The sequence below is a fragment of the Belonocnema kinseyi genome, chromosome 6 (genome assembly GCF_010883055.1).
Source record: "Belonocnema kinseyi isolate 2016_QV_RU_SX_M_011 chromosome 6, B_treatae_v1, whole genome shotgun sequence".
Taxonomy (NCBI): Eukaryota; Metazoa; Arthropoda; class Insecta; order Hymenoptera; family Cynipidae; genus Belonocnema; species Belonocnema kinseyi.
In genome coordinates this window covers 117,111,983-117,138,494 of record NC_046662.1, presented here as the reverse complement: position 1 = coordinate 117,138,494, position 26,512 = coordinate 117,111,983, and the positions used below count along the sequence as shown (strand labels likewise).

General features: G+C 37.4%; 1 protein-coding gene across 15 annotated transcripts in view; it reads right to left on the bottom strand.

The window, feature by feature from the left end:
- LOC117174093 (histone deacetylase 6) overlaps positions 1–26,512 on the bottom strand; it is a 788,923-nt gene that overhangs the window by 201,164 nt on the left and 561,247 nt on the right. For all 15 annotated transcript variants that reach the window (XM_033362808.1, XM_033362803.1, XM_033362813.1 and 12 more), the window contains one exon: positions 22,197–22,392. In XM_033362808.1, coding sequence (XP_033218699.1) covers positions 22,197–22,392 — 196 coding nt within the window. The remainder of the gene's footprint in view (positions 1–22,196; positions 22,393–26,512) is intronic.

Genomic DNA, 26,512 nt, shown 5'->3' with positions numbered 1-26,512 from the left:
TAAGTCTCTCCAGCACAAAGGTGTCGTATGGCGCTTCTATCAATGAGCTCAGGATCTTCAGGGATGCCATTAAGTTTTCCTCGCTTCAAATAAACCTTGGCGTATTTGTCTAACCCCAATTCCATTCCAATTTCCTTAGTATATCGTTCAACAATCCCCAGAGCTAGATGCAGTTGCTCTCTGTTTTTAGCATAGATCTTGAGATCGTCCATGTAAAATATATGAGTGACCTTGTACTTTCGATCTGCAGGTTTGCCGCACAAGTACCCGTCGGAATGGCGAAGTGTAAGAGATAGTGGCAATAATGTAAGGCAAAAGAGGAGTGGGCTAATGGTGTCGCCCTGAAAGACACCTCTCTGAAAGGTGACCTTGTTAGTTGTTACACGATTTTTTCCATATGAGATAGTAAGTCTGGTTTTCCAAAGCGGCATCAATCTCTCTATGCACCCAACTATTTGCGGATGAACCTTTAAGATTTCCAAAAGACAGATGATAAGTCTATGTACGGTCGAATCGAAAGCTTTCCGATAATCAATCCAGGCCATCGATAGGTCACGTTGGTAGAATGCTGAATCTTTGACGACACATCTATCGATGAGCAGGTTCTCCCGACATCCGGCTACGCCTTTCTTTGAGCCTCGTTGTTCATACATTTCTTGCCACACAGGTTCAATTGTCCGAACAATCCTATCATTTAGGATAGCTGTGAATATCTTATAAAGTGTGTTCAGGCAAAGTATTGGCCTGTAATTCTTCGGGTCAGCTAAGTTGCCTATTTTCGGCAGGAGTATTGTGCTCCCTTCCACCAACCACTCCTCCACCAGAAGGTTTTAATACAATCTGGTCCCGGTACGGGATAGTTCTTCATCCCTCTTAATACTTTTTCATCTCCTCGGTAGTGATGGGTGGGCATTCTTTATCAGGTGTTATGAGGGCAAAACATAACTCCTTGAAGCTATTTATATTTTCTGAGTCTTCGTTCAGTCTATGCTGAACTTCGTAGACTTCTCTCCAAAATACTTCGACCTCCTCTGGCTTGGGTGGGTGTGCGACAGTAACTGGAGGGTCTTGGAAGAGTCGAGATGGGTCAGGGAGAAACTGTTGATTTTCTCTGACCCACCTCTCCCTCCACTCTAGACTTCTCTTAGCGTCAGATAGTATCCGTATTCTCTCAAGAGTATGCTGCCTGATGATCAGCAGCTTTGACTTGTTAAGTGTGTGATAACGGGTCCGGAGTTCGCGGGCGCACTTTCGAAACTTGGCGGTAAAATTCCTGCCAGATGTGACGTAGTCAATCAAACACTGAATGCGGGACGCGTACTGTATTGCCCAGCCTATCTTTATGGCAAGTTGATGCATTCGTCTTTTAGTCTTATGATCAACCGTTGGTTTTGTTTTACAGTTCGGATCGACCAAAGCTCTTGCTGCATTATACACAAAATACTTGATAGGCCAGAGGTCGGATTCTGCGGAAAAATGTCCACGAAGCTCGTCATCCATTTCAGCCAGATCTTTAGGCTTGAGAGAAACCTTGGTGTTGATGTTTCTCCGGGTCGTAAAGCATCGCTCGTCATCTATTGGATGCCTGCCCGCGGTTGGTCTTAGTTTCGCCTCTCTTTCCCTGTTGCCGGCTTGTTCTAGCTGTGGTAGAGTAGGCGTTCCGCTTACATAGCCCCTTTTACGGAGTAGTTCAGCATGGTTTCGCAGACGTTGCTGCGAAAAGTGCGATCTGTTGTTTTGAACTGCACTTACTACAACTATGTTTGGTGTTGTCATTCTTGTTCCCACGAGAAGCTAGGGAAAGGGGTTCGTCTATCCTTGTAGAGCCCCGCATGCAAGGATAAGGCTGCGTACTCCAAGAGGTCGCCCGGTATCCCAGAATCACCGTTCTAGACACCTCACCCAGGTGCCATTCAGCTTTGGGCACGGTTCTCACACCTCCGCTTGGGGGTTAATTCCTTCGGGACCAGCCCTGGACAATTGTCCGCGACTGCCTATTTATTTTTGTAACCATATTCAGTAGAAAGCCTTGGTACAGGGACCCTCTATCCGCTACCCGAGGATGCGTTCGGTGACTTTGTCATAGGCCCTTCGGTTTGATTCTAGAAAAAAAGAACCTTCACGACGTGCGAGCGTGATGTGCCGCATGCGTGATTCTCACGACATACGAGCGATATGCGCCTCAATTGTTGACGCAAGTGTCTCATGGCATGAGGTTTGTATTTTATTAATAGCTGTTTAGGCAGCAAAAATATTTAGATTCCAATCACTTTTAAAGCCGATTGGAGCTACCAAACGTAACCTGAAATAAATTAAAAACGCCATTTTCATTTACTACATCAGAAATCGCTTCAGAAGCACAAACATGGGAAACCCGATAAGGATTGAGCATAAAAATATATCACTTTACGATAAAACTCTCACTGTATTCAAATGTAATTCATTAAAAATATATAAAAACATCATGAACAAATATAAAAAAGCTTTTTATCAAACCTGTGTAGCAATTATACTTAAAAACGTAGAATGACTAATGATGTGGTTATAAATGCTTTTAACCTCATTAGCATTCAAAAAATAGTAAATCAGAACAGCGAAATGGGCAAATTTAAAAGGGTTTACAAATTTTTTGTCTCATGTTCGATTTGAGGTATCTAAATGTATTTAGAAAAATATTGACGCCACTAAGTACAGAAAGGGAATCATTTTAATGAAGGGATATCCACAATCCAAAGGTGTAGCATGACCCAGAATCGACTGGCCATTTTCAAGATCTACTAGATTTTTTTCGATGGAAAACTAAGAGAAAATGTATGACCCCTCGAAAGAAAATATTAGTTGAAAGGGTTTGGTTTATAAACTACGAGCCCCATTTTTACTGGTATGCAAGATGAAACTCTTTGAGGTGCTTTAAATTGAGTGAAGGATAGGTATCCTTCCTGACAGTTACGTGAAAAAGCTGAGTAGATCTGACCTTTTGGCCCGTGATTGCTAGTAAATACAGGATCTACCTTTGGAGACCCCTGATTTAAAAGATAAATTCCTCTGCTATGTGGATTAAAATTGCCACAACAAGGACGGTATCGAAAAGGATTCAATAATTGCAATGTCAACATTGAAAAAGAAATTTTCAAATACTATTGAATACAAGCCTTTTCACAGGGATGACAGAGCTTTTTCCACTTTCTATTTCGGTCGTTTCGCAGGTTTAAAGGTTCATGGAACATGATAACGTCAGTATGAATTATTATATTTTTACCCGATTACTTGCGGCTTTTACGAAAAGAACATTCTGTTCTCTATGTCATCAATAAATACATATATATATTTTTTTGTGTGGCTTATAACCTTTTTGACCATTTAAAATAGTAATGTGCTTGTCTCTAACCCGTTGGTGACAAAGAATTTGTTCTTGTGTATCATACTGTAGCGTCTTCAGTAATATAAAATTGAAATGTCAACACGAAACTTTGTCACAGTCAAATGCATTGCTATTAGGAGGGCCTGTCTGTAACGTAATAAGGCTAGGGTTCCCTCAGAGAAAAATACATTGAAACGATTTATAAATATTTTTATGTAAACAACTAAAATTTTCCATTCAATCATTTCCAAGTAAAAAGATTAAATATTTAATTTATGAGTAAAATAAGTTCGTAAGAAATAATTATCAAAAAACGATAATGGTAAATAATAAGGGGATACATTTTTTTAAACTTATTAATATTAATTTATTTAATTTTTGCAAAAAGAAAGTGTGTAAATAAACTATTTTTTCTCTGTTCTAACTGAGAGTATCGAACGAAAATCTGTCCAAACTGATATCTCCGATATTTAAAGTACTGCTTAGTAAATGTGCAAGAATCATGAATATTGAAAAAATGATTTACTATATGTCTTAAACTACATGCGTTAAGATTTACAGCAAAATTCTAATTAAAGGTCGAGTCAATAATAAAAACATAGGGAAATGTATATCGTCTTATTCCATACAATTTACATACGTAGTATTTTAAATTCACATTAAAGAGAATAAAAAATTCTAAGTTGCCGTCTTTTAAAATTGACAAACCTGCAAATTTTGTGATCTGTCCTAGTAATTATATTATGCACCCGAGTCCTTCGAATGGATAGTAGTTTAGTTGAATGCGTTGAGCTTTTTTATTACTAGTTTCCGTATCAACTCGAAGTTTATGGACCAGGAATTCTTGTATTTTAGAGTTACCCCTCTAACTTTACACATACTATGTTCAATGCCATCAGATGACGCAACGATATATGCGTCACCTTTAGAGCCATCGGAGACAATGGGTTAAACATAACTCCATACAATGTAAACTTTAATTTCGGCAATTAAATCGCATAAAAATTTACTTATCGGAGGTTTATATTCATCTGCATTATTTTGGTCTATAAGAATTACCGAGTCCATAGCATATTATTCCACAAGACGAGACGGTCAAGTATCTCCAGATACTCATACAGTATCAATTGTGCTTTAGCTATGGAATAAGCTTCAATCACAAAGTTGGCTAGGGTGACGGTGATAAGGTGTCCTTTAAATACTTCCAGCTAAAAGAAAACGTTGCGTTATTTTTATTTTCACATTTCTTGCTTTGAACTTGATCTTGTAAATTTATTCTCATTTGACAGGGAGGTTTCTTGTAGTAAGCACTAAATTCGTGCTTACACCTGTCACTAAGTGTCTTGTGAGCCTTTTTACACACCATGTAAAATATTCGGTTAGAAGCGGCCCAAGTCAAATGTGTGATAAAATTGTAGTTCCCCATGTTATTAACACTTTGTCCCATCAAATAAGGGATTTTCGATACCATTACCAAAATTTGTGAAGTTAAACATTAATGAATGAATTGTTCACGAACAAGATATTTATGAAATTGTAATTTCTCCGGGATACCATAAACTTTTGGTGGTAATCTAAAACTAGCCTTGTGGTTGAAAAGTCAATATATGACTATTGTTTTGTAAATTTGTGAAATAGTCATTACGAGCCCAAAAATTAGTCTTTAAAAGTAGGGTAACTTTGACTAATCCGCTGAATGTCAGACAAGTATTTTTAGCAAATTTTTTGGGAACTTTAAAATTTCGTGCATTTCATTGGTGGCTCAAGAAAAAATTTAGAAATGAACCTAAGAAGGTTTTCTTGAGAGAGGTGCCAAATGTGAATTACAGTTAGCGTAGGCATTGTGACCTTCGGGGCTTAGGGCCCTGTAGCTCTCCGCGGTGAGGTTAAGGGTATATATTGCAGTGAATACAACAGCGTGGGCGTGCCCAAAAATCTCCGTAATATTTGGCCACCGGGATCGTTAGTTACTTGTTTTAAATTTACTTCATGCAGACAATTCCTTCCCTTCTGTTTTTCATATTTATTTAAGAAAAATTGTTTAAATAGATACATATACTTGTAGTAGAAAAGTCAATAGATGATAAAGATTTTGTAAATCTGTGAAATAATCATGACGAGCCGAGAAATTAGTCTTCAAAGGTAGAATAACTTAGACTAAGCTTATTGTTAATGCTGTAAATGTTTCTTACAATTTCAAAAAAATGTATTCATAGAGTATTCTTTTCTAAACGCAGGTATACCACATAAGTCATGTTCATCATTGTACTTTTTAAAAAAAAGTGGCCAACGATGAAATTACAAAAGGTCATGCGTCCAGCCCTTTCAATGTCCAATATACAATTCCGATTTTTGAACTTATCTAGCTACCCAGAGCTCGCTTAAAAATCCTCGTATTCTAGTGGAATTGCGAAAAATTTAACTTTTTCCTTTGTATTAGGACCGCATAAGGGAATATTCCGTTTTCGAGCGAATTTCATCCATACCGCAGTCAATTTTCCAAGAACGGAAAGAGAGATGTTTTTATCAGCTTTCAATCCGGTTGGAAAAAAGAATTTTCAGCAGCAGGCAATTGTCTAGGTTATAAATATCGAGTTATCGAAAAATATTGACATGGGAAACGTCCAATTTCAGCCGGGGCCGAAAAAAGATTGAATTATCACAAATTCGTATTATAGACATTTGTATTGTCGAAGTTTCACTGTATTTTGATTTGTAAACTGTCATGCTTCAAAATTTTCAACGCAATTTACACGCTTACCCAGTAATCTTGAAACTTGGTTATAATTTAAATACAAATAAATACAGTAATAGGGCCATTTAATCATAAAAACCATTTATTTTAGTATGTAATAGTTTCAAACAGAATTGAAATTATTAAAATTACTGGGACTAGGATCACAATTACTGAAAAGATTACCTTATTATGAGTCTTGCAATACTAAAATTATAATAATAAAAGAGATAAAAAGGATATTTTTTATAATATTTTTGGTAAATTTTTGTAATGGAAATTAAAGATACCCAAAATATATTTGCAAAATAAGAAAATAACAAAATGCTTTTAACTACTTTTAAATTGTACATGGAACTATCAGAGAAGTATAATGGAGACAAATGTTATTTGCAAAATAAAACGCGTTAGTTGCAGTTCGTTTAATTATACAATGTGATATTCTGAAGTATTATAAAGTATGTTTAATTACGTGGTAGTATGTCCAAGTCAGTTAAATCCTGCTCCCAGTTCATGGCATATTTGATCACATACGCAAATCTGTATCAATTCACACATTCTTTTCACGGAACTTGCCGAACTCGTCGAGGTTCATTTGACGCTAATCCAGGTTTCGGATAGAGGAATTCTCGTTAGAAATATAGGGTAGGGCGGAAATAAAACACGCCTTGTTAAAATGAAACAGTACTCTATCAACACACATCCTAGAAAGCGTTTCATCAATACAACAAGGTCACTAAAAACTAGAGATGGAAATAGATACTATTAATCACTAACACAATAACGATGGAGGCTGCAACATCCCATTAACTAAACACTCGCCAAGATGGCGTATACTATGATATCAGCAATGGCTTTAATACTGGAGAATACATCACGCCTGTAGAATCTATGTAAGAAACAGAACCTCATAACACGCTGATCCATTTGTATCTGATTATCCTGAATTCTTTTAATTTGATCTTGTAGAGTTTTATTTTCCATGGTAAGTAACGAGACTTGCGAATTAATTTCAACATAATGAGTCGAAATAGCTTGAAATTTGGAATTATTTTCACTTTTTCTCTGACTTTATTAATGACTTCATTGATTAGAAAAGTTTAAAGCGTTACATGACGGCAAATGGCATTTTTCAATGTTTTCATAGAATGATAAGGGAAAACAATTTATTGGCCAAATTTTCCAAGAGTTTTTATCAGAATGTGACAAAATATTTGGTGTTCTACGCGATCCAAGTATTCAGAAAGCAGTATTTGAGCGATTTAATCGTTCGCTCAAGGAATATATGTAGTGTTACTTTACACATCTAAATACTCATCGGTATATTAATGTTTTTCAACATATTTTTACAGGCTTACAATAATGTACGACAATCGAGAATTCGTATGACACCATCAGAAGTAACTCTAGATAATGCCATTATTGCCCTTTTAAGCATACAGCGACAATACTGTAGAAAGTCGTTAAAAGCCAAAACATCTAAAATATAAGTCAGACTATCTTATTTGCATCAGCAGATATAAAGGTGCCTTTTAGAAAGCTCATGAAGCTGGCTGAGTGAAGAGTTTTTTAAAATAAAGCTCTCATTGTCACAAATGAAAAAAAGAAGATAAAGGTGAAAACAATAAGGAGTTTATTAATTCAACGAGAGATTCAACCAAAATTGAAAGGAGACAAGCAGTGGTGGTTTACGTGTTAGACACGATGCATCTTACTCAGTGGAAAATCCTGTATTTTTTAAATGTGAGTGAAATAGGCAATAAATTAGTAGAAGAAAATCATGATATGAATATTCAAGTGAATCGTGAGATTTAAATGCCGAAAATGACATCCATCAAGAATTCACTGCTGTATTTTTGCATTGCAATATTTACAAGCAGAAAATATTGTCCTGGATTTCTATTTACACATGTAAAAGCTTTTTCTCAAGATACGGCAAAGTATCAGAATATAAGTGTCGAAGTCCCAACACGCCGGAGTTTAAGGAGATACTCTATACAATGTGATTCTCTATCAGCTACCCAAAAGAGTAATTATCGGTATAGTCGTGAATAGAGAATTTAGCGGGAATAAGGACATGAATCAGTTCAAAAAATTACAGCCAGAGTTTACGAAAGATCTTCCATATGTTAATTTTCTGCAACTGGTATTCATTTTATAAACAAGGAAAATAATATTGACCGTTACGATTAGAATAATGATAACTCTTTTTTTTCATTCGAATCGACCACCCGACCGAATTCTTTGCATCGAAGTAAAATTTGAGGTACAACATTAATTATGGGCAACACTATAATCCTTTGTGCAGTATTACTTATTGTTTGTATATTCAACAGCAACTAATAGCGGAAAACTTTCTAGCGGACAGTTTAATTATACATGGAATTAAAAAGGTAGTACAACCGTCATGGAAAGTAGTTCGCATAGCTATAAATATCCTATTCGTAAACTCTCCATCCGAGAGGGAAGATAACCTCTTCACGGAAATCGAGTGTCCCCGCGAGTTTGTTTGTGTCTTCAATACCCTTCTTAACAACGCCCAAGGGAAATCTGGTGAAAAATCGCCGAAAGTAAAAGGAAGCCCTACTCCAGATCTTTGTCAAAGTTAGATTAAAGGAACAATCAGAGATAATAACGAGAGATTATGGATTTAAAGAAGAATGACCTTCAAAATTTCATAATTTATCAACCAAATGTTTGAAAAGCGAAAGTTGCGCGACGATCTTACTAAAAAGCATGACATACTCAGCGAGGGTTTATAAACCTCCTGCGTGCAAAAGGTCTCACTGAGAGCTTTCCAAAAATACCCTCTATGTATTGCGATTAGATTGTGCCTTTTCTTTTCACTAACCTTCAAATTTTACATAACGTACCTTCGTCTCCATTTTTGATCCAAGCCACGTACAGTCTGTAGGAGGTAAGGTCCGATGGGTCACTATTTAAAAGATAAAACCCAGGCTCGTTCTCTATATTTCCCGATAATGTTTTAAACTGTTTACATTCTTGCATACCGAGAAAGTTATTTTCGTGAATTAAGACAAGGAAAAGAAAACTATTTATCTAAGATGTACTTTAGGATTACTTAGTGGAGCAAAGCATTCCCTAGACGAGAAATACACGTCGTCAACGGATAATACAACAATAATGATGAAACTGGTAACCGACTGCGCCTTAGAAGCCTACATCCGAGAACTACCCGATGAAATGGCTAGCTTTGTAGATACTCACAACATTAACGATTTGCATGAAGCTTACGAGCACGCGTTACATGTTGAGGAGAGGCAACGATATGCCGACAAAGCGAAGGCAACTTTGGTCTCCACTTACCATTTATCGCAACAGAAAGAAACCAGTCCAGATCGTATTGTAGCCCAACTCTATCAATTCAATAACCCTTCTACATCCCGACGCATCCAACCTATAGCCCTCCATGTCCACCTGTTTACTCGTTTCAAAATACATTCCTTCCAGGCTACGGTTACCCCTATCCACTAACTTATCCTCCCCCTCAAAAGTATCTCCAGTATAACACAAAGGGACTAACAGGTATTATCGGACAGGCTCTAGGCCCCTCGAAATTGTCCAGGCCCATTTCATAGATGCTTTCTTTAAACTACAAAGAGACCGGAAGTATGGACACAACAGCGAGTCTCAGTCCCAGAGAGCGTCCCAGCACAGTACAGTTCCTGCAGGACCATTGCGGGTCCCGAGAGCTGAAAGAGAAAAGGAAGACTCACCAGTTGTTGGACTAACTTGTCCTCATTTTTTAGTAGACCCAAGGTCCGATGTTAATGTAAAAGAACCTCGAGCTTTGCAAGACATGCTAATCGTAGGAGATGATCCCATTGGAATTTCCGAATTTCCGGTTGATTTCGAATCTATGAAAGCTAAAAGAGAACTAAGAAATGAAATTAAACCCTTCAATCGAATTTTAAAAATTGAAGCACGGACAAAACAACCAGTACGTATATAAATAGGTGAAGGGGCAGTGAAGAACACTAATGGCACTTGCTACGCTTATGCCTATAATACCACTGAAAAAGAAATTGAGATGACTCTACCACCACAGGAGATAATTCCTTTTGAATACGGGGTGGGAAAAAATCGGGTTGTTATAGATTACAGAGTAGTTAACAAAAAGTAAATCGATGACGCCTATTTCTTACCTAATATTGCCGAAATACTAGACCAACTAGGGCAAGCTCACTACTTTACAGTATTCGTATCTGGATGATATCGTAATCTATTCGAAAAATCTAGAGGAACACGACAAAAGGGTTCGGAGACTTTTCAAAGGCCTAAGGGAAACAAATCTTAGATTGCAACCAGACAAATGGGACTATCAGGATATTACCAGCGATTTATTCAAATCTACGCAAAATTAGCAAAACCTTTAGCAGACTTGCTGAAGAAAGACGCCAAGTTCTGAACAACGGCGAAGTATTAGCAAGCTACGTACTTACCTCTACCGCAAACCCATTTTACAGTATCGCGTTTTTAACAAAACCCTCAGACTCCATCGGTATCCTTATCGCACATTACTCAAAAATAATCGGTCCAACTATTTAGCGTTACTTCAAGGCTGAAAAAGAAAGTCTGGCCGTATCATACGGTGTATGGACGTGAATTCATTTTGGCATGCGACTATTAACCCATCCATTGGATGACAACTATTGATAATCCTGATCCAAGGCTGCTTCGTTGGCGCAAAAGACTATGGGACTACCAATATACCTTCGAGTTCAAGAAGGGAATGTTGCACAGAGGAGTAGAGGCCTGATCTGAAAGCCCCATCGTACTTGACGAGGGAGAAGTGTCAATGGAGACTGATGACTTCACCGATTCTGATCATGCCGCCTCCATGCCAGTCCAGACCATTATTTCCCTAGAACGAAATGCCCCAAAACATGCAGCCCCTCCAAGTAAACCCAACAAGGTCGATGGAGGAGATGAAGCCCAAACCACGTTAACCGGCATGACTACCAACATGGCCTTGCCTCTTACGCAATCCTCGACTAAGGACACTGACAAGAAAGGTAATAATCCCGAAACAGCTGCCAGAGAGCCAGAGGAAACGAGCCACAACATTCAATCTGGACGTCAGCAACCGTTAAAAACACCAAAAGCCACCTGAGCGGCTACGAAACCGGCAGTGATCAGCTCCAGAAGGACATCATCCATTCTGAAACCGACCCCTGTGCATCACAAGAGCTCGGAAGGAAGGCACCTATTGCTATCGGCATCCAGAAATGTATACGCGCCCAGTAGAAGAAAAACGGCTAAGGCCACTGAAAAAAAAGATTTAGATAAATCTTATAAACCACCCCCGCCCCCCATTTAATGGTTAAGGAGTTCAATCAAAGTAGTATGGCCGGTAGACTCAAGGAAGAAAGGAGAAAAGTGACTAGTTTTAAGGTTCCCGCATATACCCTCCCCCCCCTCCAACTCTACTCAACCCCTGCTTTCCAAGTTTATGCGATAAAACTACGGATGCATATGTAGCCGGAGCACAAATTTACAACAAAAATGGAGAACCAGAAGGCGGCATAGGCGTTTGGTTCCGCCACGATCATCCGTGGAATGTATCTCAACCCGCTACTGAGAGATAAAGGAACAACGCTGCAGAAGTCCAAGCTGCCACAGTATCTGTAAGAAAGCAATTGAAAACGGTATTAAAAAACTGCGAATAAACACGGACTCAAAGTTACTTATTGACAGTTCGAAGAACTAAAAAAAGGCACTAGAGACCCTTGATCTGACATGGAACCACGTCCACGGTCACCAAGAGATAGAAGGCAATGAGGTGGTTGATTACTTAGTGCAAATGGGAATCAACAGGAGCAATGTTGCCCAAGACAATCATGCCCTAGACTCTAGCACTTTTAAAAAGGAACACAATGTTATTATGCGTACTGCCCGAGCAGACTCGAATAGAGAGCACGGCAGTAAACGCGTTTCTAGAACCATTTCATAGACACCTCGACACGAGAAACGCTTTAGAATCTACGGATGTTGCTCTAGACACAGAAAAATTACCGGAAATAAGAAATTCCGGGGTGGATAGAAGGAGCACAGCTCTAGATCGAGACCAAGAGAAAACATGTCGAATGACCGATTCGAGAGATCTTCTGGCTACTTTACCCCAGAACAAGATCGCCGACCTGCTAGTCGACATATTCCGGGGTGGTAATGTTACCATTACTCTATGTCACGGCAGGCTAGAAGTCTATAAAATAAGCTCATAAGGGCACACACACGCGAACCAATGGTCATTATGGATACCTCGATCATCGTATTTGACAAAGTGTCCCTTGATACTGTTGGTAAACTTCCCACCACATCTAGCGGTAACAGGGACATACTAACCATGCAAGATGATTTTTAGCAAACTTTGCATAGCCGTTCCTGTTCCCGACATCAAAATAGATACAATCGCACCACGGCACAGTACTTGAAAAACCCGAAAAGCTGGTCAAAAGTCGAAAATATCACCCGATTTATCTCAAACTTGGCATATTGGGGTATTCGAGATCTCTGATTGAGAATTTGATATTGAATTCGTCGAAAACAAAATGGTGGATTCAAAATGGCGGACGAATATCGAGAAATTTTATCTGATTCACTCTAAAAATAGTATAAGGGGGTTTTAAAGGTCGCTGATTGAGAATTTGATATTGAATTTTTCGAAAAACAAAATGGCGGAATAATATGGTGGACGACCACTGAAAAATCACATCTGATTCACTCAAAAACTTGTACAAGGAGGTTTTAGAGGTCCTTGGTTAAGAATTTGATAATAAGTTCGTTGAAAACAGAATGGCAGGGACAAAATGGTGGACAACTATTGAATAATGAACTAATCCTACAGAAAGTGGTTCGCGTGAAGAAAAAATCAGTTGTACAGTAATAAAATTTCCGTGTACAAAAACTTAATTTCTTTATTTGCATTCTAACAGTACCTTACAAATTAGTTGTAGTTCTTTAACATACAATATAAACTCAAAATGTCAGCATTCCTATTGTACTCCAAACATCAGTAATTGAGAATATTTTATTACTTTAATAATCACTTTCACTTGGATCGTTTAAGTTTTGATCGTGTAAAGATTCTTTTAGTTCCTCACTAATTTCTAGTAAATCTAAAACATCCATCGAAAGCCACTTAATTTCCTTCGAAGGTATTTCGCGAAAAGTTGATATATGCGGATCTGAAGAGATCAGAAGCCTCAGAAAAACATCTTCCATTGTTTTGACTCTGCTAAACTTTCGTGAGTAATTTTGACGGAAATTTTTTATCACTTTGTTACACGACTCTTGTGCCTCTTCAGACATTTGGCCTATTGGCAGTAGAGAATTTTCTATTATTTTTGCACCGTGAATTAATATTTTATGTACTGTTGTGGGCATATGAAACCAAGGGTACAATTCAACGAATTTTCGTGCTGTGGTCAAAGCATATGCCTGAAATTTTTTTAGCGTTGATTTCAAGCCCAGATGAAATCGTTCGCAAAAGTGTGTGAAATCTTCCAATAATATCTTTGTCAACGCCCGTTATGGCGGCAGAAACTAGAGAATTTTGAAAAAATCGTCCAGCAGTATTTCCATCATTGGTACTGCCATACCCCTGTTTTGTCTGATCTACTAGTAGCCCCAATTTCACACGAAAATTTGTTTGAATTTGTTCCTTACGTTTTTGACATTGTTCTTTGTTTTCCTTGCGAATTTGTTTTTTTCCTATCTCCAATCTATATGACAAGTGCAACAAGCATTCGAAAAAACGTATCCATGCATGCAAATAAGATATGCCGAATTGCAAATTACCATCAACGATCTTTTTCCCTAAAACTTTATCAATTTTATTGAAATCCGTCAACGTACATTGGCAAAGGTAACATCGTTGAGTAGATGAAGTATCTGTCAATGAATTACAGACTTTTCCATCAATCATTGCTAAGGCTAGAACATAATTGACGTTTATCTCTCGGGCATGAATAATTTTTACAAATGGCTTCAGATTTTTTTGTTGATCTGTAATTTCATTTACCACTTTCTTGGTAGTTTCCACAGTTTCGCGCACAAATTCAATTTTGATAGGTCTACAAAATCGAGGTGAAGAAGGTCGGGGATTTTTCCATAAAATATTACCTTTACTATCTGTATTAGTGAATTTCAATTGCAATGGAACCAAAGATGTAAAAAAAAATGTACTCGTCTGTCTTGCGTCCATCATCGTTTTCAAATTTACCCCTTCTACAGATTAATTCAAATTTATAAGATTTTTCGGCTGGAAAACTTTGGATTACATCAACATAAGCCAAAAGTATACGTTCTACCGTAATATCTAGTAATGCTTGCAGATTCACTTCAGCACAGCATTCAGTAACAGTGATTTCTGATCTATTGGGACAGCATTGTAGTTTAGCTTCGAGAACATGATGGTACGGTAGATACAAAGCGCAATCATTTTGTAAACTAACTTTTCGAATTCCTAAGTATTGATCCTTGGTCAATTTATTATCAATCAAAACTGCAAGGGCAGCATCACTAGATAAAGTTTTTTCGTTCACTCGATCTAGAGATCACCGGTACCTTGATGCTCTTGTGGGGCTCCCGTGTAAAACATCCTGGACAACTTTGGCAATGTCAGTTTTACCTTCAGCTCGTAACTTCATTTGAGTTGCGTACCCTAATTCTTCAGTAGCATGAAGTTTGCGGATGCTTTCTGTTCTCCTTCGCTTTGTTCTATCACTGGCATCTTCGAAGGACGAGGAGGGCCGGCCGAGCTCAGTGGCATCATCAGGAATTGATGATCCACTCATCTGAGATGCAGTGAAAGATAACCATTCTGAATTTCGTCGTAGAAACTGGTCTTCCTTCCTATGCGCCTCTTGCCACTTGGATTTTTGAAATCAATCTTCCCAGACTTTTTTTGTCATCGTTTGATAATGTGAATTTATGGCTTTCTTTTCTCAAGTCTTTTTCAATAATGCGGTAGCATTCTTGATATGAAAATTTTTGAAAGTGCTCTTTGATGAGTAGAAAAATCTTCTTTCTCGTAAAATTAAATTTTTCTGCAGAATTAGGATTATCATGATTTCTATTAATGTTACTCTCGTTTCTAGATCACAATTTCATAGTATGCGTGCATTATTCACTTGGCATTTTTTGATTCTAAATTATTAGCGAAATTTTCTTCAATAAAATAGAAAGTTGCAATACGCGGCAGCTGGGCTTTTGACATAAGTTACTTGAAGGTTATTTTGGTATGAGAAAAAAACTTCGGACCGGGGTTTTGCGGCTTTTTTTTTTAAAGTTTTTGAATGCATACTTTTAATTATTAACGTGAAATTTTTCTCTATTACATTAACAAGGTATAAAAGTAAAACGATTAGACTTCGTGTTTCCTGTAAACAAGAGAAAATTATACTTACTTTCAGGAGAAGATTCCATTATGTAGAATTGGAATCCGATTATTCAATATGAAGTGATGCACTTTCGAAGCGAACGATTTTGTTTTGCCGATATACCGTGGCACGAACGCTTCACGAGTCACTTTCGAAGAACTGATAAATTTAAGCATGTAAGAACGTTTGCTTAACTACAGCGATGGAAAATGGTGGGGAAAATATCACTCAAGTGATACCAATCAACGAAAATAGGCTTAGGGAAAATTTTTTTTTCGACTTACGGCCAGCTTTTCGTCATTTTCAACCACTATGCACGGTAGCAACGCACTTATTTGCGAGATACGGATCCCCACGTAGTATCCCTACGGATCGAGGAGGAAGCGACCTAAATGTACAAAAACAAAGTAAAACGAAACAGTCGCTATTAATTCACGGTACGTATGTAGAGCTCGGAATGACAGTCATCGGCATGCTGACCTACTTCTGTTACGCTAAACTAATCATTGCTTGTTCGGAATGTTCGAGCCTCAGCCGCCAATGTTTTGTACACGAAGGGTACAACTTCCGTGGAAATCAGACAAGAAAAAGCCGATCACGTGAGGTGAATAGAACGGCAGCTTGATAGTGCAGCCTTCCCACCCTCAAGGTACTGAACGATATACCCAATGCCAACGCAGTTTCAGAACCATAAAGAAGATCTCAGTCCATCAACAGTGTAGTGTGAGGTGATCATTGGTATAAGGAAATGAATTTTCAAAGTGTAGAATGAGAATGGGTTATGTTGAGTGTTCTGCCTCCTGAATTGCAAGAGAAAGAATATATAGGCAGATTATATCAAAGAGCAATAAAATTAAGCTGTCATGTAGGATAAAATTTAAGGCTAATCTATGGGAGGTTAAGCCTAAAGACTAACTGGGAAAGATAACTACGCTTAAAAGAAATTACGACACACGATCCTCATTTCTGGAGTGAGATATGGATGGTGCCAAGTACGATTTGCTCTCATTCTCACCGGAACAAGGATAACTAACAAATAAGGGGATGAGCTTAATATTTTCATCAAGAACCAATTCGATTTCGAAGACTAATAAACCACGAGAAAAGTACAACAATCAAAATAAATTGTCGATCAGCCCAATTATTACTCGATGTTGATTCAAACAATTATTCACAGCTTTTACCGTAGCGGCTTAGCGACACTGCACGTGCTTGGCAGGAAATCTTAGTTGCACAAATTTTTAAAATTCAGCAATTGTGGTCACGCGGATCACAAACCGACCGCGACAGTTCGCAGGCCAAATGAACAGGCATTGCTAAACACCCTACCTAAATTATCCATACCAGAGCCTATGAGGTACAACCTACTTGCTGTCTTCAGGCACTCGTTCATCACTTCTTCCCGATATTGGACTAATTGTCCGAGAGGAAAAATTCGGATTAAAGTCCAACTTACTTGTCGGAATTTTACCTCGCGCGGGACTTGGTACGCCGGTTGTCACTCCCATAAATACGAAAATCTAAAGGGCAGTGTCTAACAAAGAGTGTTTTTGCGACGTTAGATTTGAAACACGAATAGATGGAAATCTGATAAATTCAAAATAAATTAGCTATGTGCAACCAGAGTTAAAGAAGGTTAAACGACTAGAGTGGAGTGACAGTTCGCGCGCTGTGTCACGTGAGTGAAAAAGTGGTGGACGATGCTCATGGTGAACGATCAATCAACTTAAAGCGAAGGTGTGGAAATAGACTTTTCCCCTTTCCAGTAGTCTCGTTTTTACGTAGACCCAGGGAAAAAAAGGAAGTGACGTTAAAATGGCGATAATGTAAAAGAGGTTACGGTCAGCAGGAACACAATCCCTTTTTTACACAAACAAATAAGAAGATCTCGCAAATGCTACTTCCAAAATCACGACACTACCTGAAGGTATCTTAATTGATGTATTTTGTTTGAGCCCAATTAAATTCATTAAAAATTAAATTGGGAATAAATACATTACTTAAGATAACTCACCAAATAAACCTAAATGGAGGTTTGCGAGCTTTTTTGAAAGACACTGCTCATTAAATTTACATGATTCCTTTATCTCTTTACTTAGTCTCTCTAGCGTCGGAGCCACCACTATAATTAGAGATTTCGTAAGATGCCTATACAGTTAATAAACTGCAAGCCGATTGTGTAAAAAAATACAGTAACGATAACTGTCTACAATTTTGAAACATTTCATGAACTACGCAAGACCTTTAGATAGTGTAATAGATCGGAATTAAATATCTGCGGGGCCTAATTTCTCAACTTACATGAGGAAGACTCTCGCCCTCGAGGATGTGAAGCATCGTCTCTGTACTGGTAGCAAAACGACATTGAATGGTTAAGAAGGCCTCTTTATAGTTGGTATATGTTTGTATCTAACTGTGTATCATACTGTACTGTGTATCGACTTTCAGAAACTGATCTTCCTTAGTCTAAATTGATCCAAATCTGGACGTCGACACTGATTTGGAACGACGTGTTTTCATCCATCAGAAGACAGTTGCTCATCCCCATACGTGAGAATATTTCGATTGTAGTGCATCTTCGCTAGCAAAATTAATTCGGATAACCACATGGTGCATTCGATATACCAATGATCTATATGAACGTAGAATTATCAATCGTTGATATCCTTATGCGCGTCCTCAAGTACTCGTTCCAGCTGAAGTCAATAATTCTCGAATTTATTGGGTTCAAAGTTTTTAGCACACTCACTTTTTCGATACTTTCTCAAATATCATCCATCTCCAAGCGCCTCTCCATATTTTTGGTGCGCACGTATGGCTTCGAGGTGCCAAAGTAGCGATATCTTCGCAACTACGAGAGAAACGAGAAAAACCGAGAGAAAAATTCCCTAATTAAATTTTGATTTTACATTTTTGCTAATTGCTGATCAAATAATTTTCGGCATCTTTGTACCTGCGAATTTGTAGCGACGAATTCTAGTCTGAATGAAATAAGCGAAACGGGAATAATTTTAAGTAATGATGTTATTTTTGTCAGCCAGAATAATTAATTAATTTAATTAATATGTTACATTTTTGCTGCTTGCTGTTCAAAAGATTTTCCGGAGAAACCTTTTCTCTTATCTTTCGTTAATCTTTTCGCAAGAAAATGATTTGACTAGTAATCAGCAAAAAAGGTACATCGCAATTTAACTAATTAATTAGCCTGGTGTCAACAAAAATAACATCATTAGATAACACTATTCCAGATTCGGTGATCTTATTCAGACTAGAATTAGTCACTATAAATTCTGTGGATATAGAGGAAACGATTATACTTATGCTGCTGCCTCGGTGGCGTAATTGGTTGACGCTACACTCGTGAATAGTGGCGTTCCCGGTTTAAATCCGGGCCGCGGCATATTTTTTTTCTATTTCCCAGAAAAGTATTTGAACAGTAGTCAGAAAAAATTTAACATAATAATTTAATTAATTAATTGCTCTGGTCAACAAAAATAATATCATTACTTTAGATCGTAGTTCCCTTCTAAAGTCCCGATATGACAAAGATGGTATATTTGGACAGTATGTTCGGGCTGTTTTTAGAGGAGGATCTCTTTCATTTGCAACGATGTAAGCTGCACCCAGAATAATTCTGTTGTAAAGGGATTGGAGATGTATAAGTCCGCACCAACTGCGATTGCTAGGAATTTTTAATCGCAGAATTCACGATCTGACATGTAAGCTCTTCGATATATGCATCACCTTTGGCTTGATGATAACCATGGCCGTCAGCTCGTGCTTCGCCGATTGAAATCAGCAAAACAGTGGTGACAGCAAGCATGTAAGTGGTAGATACCTTGTTCAACGCAAGTAGATTAGCAAAAGTAATCTGTCGTAAAAGACCCTTTTATCTGCTTCGCAGAGACTGCTTCACTGATGCTATTTGGAATAATTTTGGCACACTTGTTCAATTCAAAGTGCATTCCAATCTCTCTTGTTTACTCCTTGACAATACTTAAAGCACTCTGAAGTTGGGTTGAAGTAGAAGCATATAACTTCAGCTTATTCATACAAAATACACGAATGACCTCATGCTCGCGATGGTTTTTTTCACCGCAGATGTACTCAGAAGATTTGCGTCGTGCAACAGAAGGTGACAGAAGTATGACATAAAAGAGCAGAAGACTCATGGTATCGCCCTAAAAGACGCCCCTCTGGAAGATGACGCTATTGGTGGTCACATGGTAATTTCCAGATCAGATAATAAATCTAGTTTTCCAAAGGGGCCTCAATCTCTCTATGCATCTCTGTATGTATGAATGAATTTTCAAGCTTTTCGACAGGCAGATGATTAGTCTATGAGAGGTTGACTACTGCGTCTTCGCAGACGCATGTGTCAATTAGCAGGTTCTCTCAGCAGCAAAGAACACCTTTTTTCGAGCCTCGCTGTTCATACCTCTCTCGACGCAGGTCGACATTTTTTAACAGTCCTGTCATTTAGAAAAGCTCTGAAAATCTTATACAGCGTGTTCAGACAAGTTACTGGCCTGCTGTTCCCTGGGTTGGAAAAGTGGCCTTTCCTCAGTAGAAGTGCAGTGCCTTCTAATACCAGCCCCTGCGGAACGAGTGTCTTCGGCTTTAAATGTGAGATGAAGCAGGCTCTCGAGACAACTTGCTAATCGACAAGAGTATGTAAAAATATGTTTTATTCTATAATCGCATACTGTCGATTAGTCCTAGAATACTGGGATTCATAGAGAGATCGATGCACCCTCCACTTTTATATCACATTTCTGCCACTATTCTCCGAACTACGCAATTCTCATGGGTACGTCAGCGGCGAGAAAAATCACCGCGAGCATAATGTCATTCATGTAATTTATATGGATGACCTGAAGATCTATGCTTTTGGAGCAGAGTAGCTTTGGTATTCTTTGTGCCAAAATTCATCTAAGGCGAGGACTGGTTGGTGTTCATGTGTATCCCCGGAACTCGTGTATATGAGTGCTTTTAGATATCTTAGTGCTGGACAGACTAACCTATATCTCGGCGTACTTGAGAGTCCCATTCAGGCAATAACATCTGTGAAGGAGGCTCTTCGAGCAGATACGAGCTTCTTATTCGACATATCGGGTATTCCAGTCATTTTGTCCACTCTATTCGTTTGGGCCGGTTGCATAGACGAATTACAAAATCACGGCCCCAAAAATCACCGCGCGTAAGATGATGCATATGCATAAAAGCTTTTATATCAAATTGTCCGTTCTGCTATTATACATGCCACGCCGTAAAAGCGGAAATGGACTCCTCAATCTGTAGTGTCTTTAAACCCAAATTATCCTGGATGCAGCTCACGTCGTCGAAATTGTTATAAATCTTTTCCTGAAAATGATCAGAAATCACGGGGTGATCCTCGAGAAGAAAAGGCACGCATATCATGTACACAGATTTGAACATAGTAAATAGTGGCAGAACTGGGGTACCCTCATATGTTTTCACTATTGAGGGCGGACCTGCGCCACGTGTTCGCAGTACCGCCACTCGTGTGTACAATATAATAGTTATAATAAAATGAATTTTAAAATATATTTTAGTTCTTTTATGCAAATAAAAAATATAGGTATTTGCTTTGAGCATGGCTATGACAAAATCTATTGCACCAATTAACGTAAAGTGTTGACTGAGTGTGCGGGGTAATATTCTGTGGTGTCATTTTTTAGGATTCTGTAATATCTGTGATAGTTTAAAATTTTGTTCTATAACTTTGCATACAAAATATTTAATTTTTCAGTTTTGCACGTGTCTAAACTAGCTAACGCAAAATATGTCAGTACAATTAACAAAACATTTCGTTTGTTGGAGTCTGGTTAAACTCTTTTGTGCTCTTCTTGACTGATTTATAATATCTTTAACAGCTTAAAATATATTATCTATATTTTTATTGTTATTAGATGTTGTAAATATATGTTAGGTGCGCAACTAAGATGGCTCCAGTAGTAAGTGCTGGTCGATTTTGACATTCCAAACGTCATCAACCAAGCTTAGACGTATGGTAAAGAAACTTCGTTGACACATTAGTGATTTTACATTGGCGTCATGTACTTTTGGTTGTATTAAAATGTCTGATTTTGTGTCAAATAATCGTCATTTGCGGGAAGTGTTGATGTGCGAATATTCGGCGAAGCCGACGACCTCGAAGCATGCCCGGGCATTCCCCATGACTTCGTTGTCTTTGGGTTGCTGTAATAAATCCATTTTTCATCATCGGTCACGAAGCGATGAAGAAAACTCTTGCTTTTTACCGCTGAAGCAGTTTTTAACGGGCAAAAAAACGACGCTCAAATAGCACAAAATGGCACATATCATAAGGAAACCAAGTTCCTTCTTTTTTAATCATTTCCAACGCATGCAATCGCTTGAAAATGGTTTGGCGGGTAACTATTAATATTGAAGCAAGCTATTCTTGCGTTTGGTACGGATCCTCATTGAGCAATGTTTGAATGTCAAAATCGACCAGCATTTACTGCTGGAGCCATCTATTGGCAAACAGCCGAAACTAAGTTGCGCACCTAATAATTATAAATCTAACCATCATTATAAAAATTGTTTGCCAAAACTGGTTTACTTGATATATCTTTGGCTTTGCAAGTATTTACATTGCACAGTTATAGAAATAAATAAAATTAATAAATTAATAAGATAAAACATAAAGTACCTCGTTCCATGGAATATTAACGTTATATCCTTCACCAATTCCGTCCCCTACAACAGAGTAGTTTCCTCTTCCTGAGTTAGGAAAAAAATTACCGTTATCATATCGGTGAACAGATATATACAAGACAGCTGGATCATCCTCAAAAATTTTTTGTGTTCCATTGCCATGATGGATATCCCAATCCACAATTAAGATTCTAAAAATAAAAAAGAAAGAATAAAAAAGGTGCTTTACAAGAAATAGGCTTTACAATGGAGAAAAACGTTATCGGTACTTCTAAAGAAGTTGAAAGAATATTTACCGTGAAATTCTTATACAGCGAAAAGCTGAAAAAAATTGTAAGAAGCCTAAATAAAATTGCCCAAATAAAAAATGCCGCACCAATAAAATTCTGAGATTTCGATATAATTAATTTGGGCCTATTTAAAGTTTATTTGGCTTTAAAATACTGTGTAAATCATTTATATTTATATTTAAAGTTGCATGAAAAGCTGAGACGATGCAATGATTACTTTATATAACTTCATAGGTAACCGTGTGAAAAAATAATAATATATAAAATATACTTTGGAAATTAATGTAAATAATCTGAAGTTTTGTTCAATTTAAATTGTTTCTTGTGAAAGAAGTACGTAATGTCAAATTTTAAAACATACCGTGAGCCATATTTTTAACATTTTTAATCTGAATAAACTTATTGATTTACATATTTATGCGTATAACTCTCAACAACTCTTTGAATTTCAAATTGCATTTTGTGGGCATAGGCACAAAGCAGAGGTGAAAATAATTTTAGAACCATCCACATTTTGGGCATAAGCTAATAGACACAAGCGTGAGCATAGATTACCAGGTCTAATAGGTTTTAATAACATCGAATTTTCAACTCCGCAGGAAATAGTACAAGCTTTTTCTTACTACTGTAGTAGTGTTTTTAACAGGTATACTGTTCCTATATATTAACTTGATAAGCCGCATCAGCAGCGACTAAGTAATAATATTTGATTTTCCGAAATCACAGTCTCAAAATCAATTATAAAGATACCAAGTAAAGTTTCTGCTGGTCCTGCTATGATACCCGCGTTTAGAGATAGTGATTGTGAATTTGGATTTACTTCATTCCTACCAAATTATTTAATCTAGCTTTATAACGCGGTACATATTCTGAGGAACTGAAACAGACTATACTTTGCTGTATATTTAAGAAAGGACTCAAATCCGAAGCTACGAACTACATACCTGTTGCTATCTTAAATATTTTTTCTAAAGTTTTGGAATTATGCCTGCATGATTTTATATATACTCATATATTGTCAAAAATAAATCAACTACTCATAGATGCTACATTAAAGGTATTTAACTGAAAAGGGTTGATGTCTATAGATATCTGGGTATTTTACCAGATAGTCTTCTGATTTTTAATGACTAAATAGATGAGTGTGTTTCTGGTCAAAGGCGTTTCCTTAAATACCTAACGTTTAAGGAGGAAAAAGTTTACCTTCCTCAGGGATCTGACTGCCAGTTATTGCGTAATAAATTCCACATATGAGCTCTCGACGATAGGCGCATATTCGCATGTATTTAAATATTGTTCAAAATTATCCAAGGACTAATTGATAGTCCATCATTACATAAATGTATTCCGATAAATCCTACTGAAGTTTAACTCTAGAAACTTGCCAATGTTCTAATTCTCGAATTGTAAGGGTAATAGATCTTCGAATTTTTATTTTTTTGACTGCGCAAACACGATGTAAATATCGCTATCAGAACATAATTAAATCCTCGTGGATTACCAAATGAAAAGAGGCCAAATTTTCCACGCGGATTTCCACACGGCCAGAGCTTCAACTAAGAATACTTCGATCCGGCAAGCATTAAATCCTAGTGGATTTCCACAAGAAAATCAGAAGCCATTTTCCGAGCGGACATTAGCTTGAACTTAGAATATTTCTATCTAATCACAACTTAATCCTCGTGGATCCTTAAGCGGAAATGAACAGATATTTTTGAAGTTGCTTTCCACGCGGATATCAGCTTCATATTAGAATATATCTATCTGAAAATCATGAAATCCTCAAAGATTTCCACGCGTATATCAGATTTAACTTAGAACAGTTTCTGCCTGATCACAATGAAATCCTCGTAACTTTCCACATAATAATTGGCAGATATTTTTCCCGTAGATTTTCACGCGAATATCAGCTACAATTTAGAAGACTTTGATCGGGCGACCATTAAATCCTCGTGGATTTTCGCATAGAAATCAGCAGACATTTACCAAGTAGTTTTCCACGCCAATGTCAGCTTCAACTTTTAATATTTCTATCTGATCACCATTAAATCCTTGTCGATTTCGACATGGAACTTAGTAGACATTTTGCACGTGAATTTCCACACAGATATCAGCTTCAACTTAGAATATTCCTACATGGCCATTAGGGCGGAGTAAAATGATCAAATGAGTTGAATCGTTTGAGCTGAGCAAAAAAAATTGTGGGTTGACATCCGAAAAAAGTAAAAAAAAAATTTTGAAAACGGTTTATATCTTCTGTTCCCTTTTTTGATTTGAAGATTCAAAATTTTTAAAATTCCAAAAAATTTCCGTGTTGCTTCGAAAACTTCGAAACTCTTAGACGCAAAAAATGATGGTGTTATTACGGCAGAAGGATATTTTTGTTAGAATTCGCTGATGGACTCATTTTATGTACAAAATCTCCCCCCCCCCATTTCGGGGTGTGGGTTAATGCGTAGGGGGATACTTGTTGATGGTATCCCCTTTTTTAGCGAACAGGTAATAAAGTTCTGAGGTAAGTATTCCTCAGACTTATATTACAGATTTTATATTACAAATGAGATTTTCTTTTTATTAAAAATTACATATAGTATATATTACAAATTAAATTTGCTCCATTTAAAGAATAATATACAATATATTTTATTGATTTTCTATTGCTAATTATATCAGGTTTATATTAAAAATTATATAGTATATATATATTACATGTTATATACATAACATTATTAGAACATCATTTCGCTGCTGTTTTAATCAACCTCCGTTGAAATCCCTCTAGATTTTAAAAGGAGGCAATATTGCAAGAGAACTGAATGTCGAACGAATGAAAGCATCCCCTTTTTCTGGGCCAAAAACTTCCGCTGAGGCGATAGTAACAAGCTTAACTTTTCGTTCCACAGCCTGCGTATAACATGGAAAACTCGAGAAATCATAAACTTGTGGTACTGTTCCTTGAGTAAGCGATTCCTGAAATTGGTCTTCACGAGAATGATGCAGAACTGGAGGGATAGTGATTTCCCAAGTAGATCAATCAAATCAAAAATTTTTTTGCTTCACTGTTGATAACTGTGACTTTGAAGACACGAATAACACCCGCATCATCACGTTTGGCTCGTTGCTTGGCTGAAAGGATTCTTTTTAATCCCAACTCTCTGATCTCTGGTCTATCATCGGTCAGCAATGATAGAAGAATGTTTTTCGGTATTTCGACTAATAACAGCACCGATTACGTTCAGGTACTTCTTTGGGAGATAGCGAGAAGACATAATGAACTGGAATATATGCTTTGCACCATCTTTAACTGAGTAATGTACCTTAATTCTGAACCACGAAGGAATATACACTCTTATAATAAATGTTACCACAGTTTCGAGTTCTCTACTAGATTTCTTAGTTAAAATAAACTTTCTCAGGATTCTACTAACCCCAGTTAACCAGCGAGAATGACTGATTGGTCCTGGATCTCGATTTGCCAGGTCTTCAAAATATACCCCCGACTTAACAGCGTAAGCTATTTCAAGTAGATACTGTTGACCCTTGCTCAATATAATGATAATGATTGTGGACCCGTTGCGGTGCCATCAATTGTTTGGATGAGATGCCTTAGAGTTAGCTCATTGAAATGCAGTGGGCAAATAAACCACTGAAGTGATCTGCCAATTTTCACTTCAAGCCTTCGAATAATACCACTCTTAACACCAGTGTTCACAACGGTACCATCGCATCCAACGGCTTGAGGATTCTTTATGCTTTGATGCATTTTGTCAGACCCATAGTTAAAAATACAGTCACAAATACTTTCACTCGAATCAGAAGTTACATGCCCAATATATTGAGAGCCAGGTTTTTGAACGAGGGAGTAATGACTTTCTGTGACAGTACGTGGGTATTATTTAGCCCCTCGCTTCTCTTTCACGATTGTCTTGTCACCGCGACCGTCAAAGTAGAGGCCAAGAATAGAACTTTGCCTTGCATTCTCAGCACTCTCTAATTGTAGTTTGTACCCAATTTTATTTTT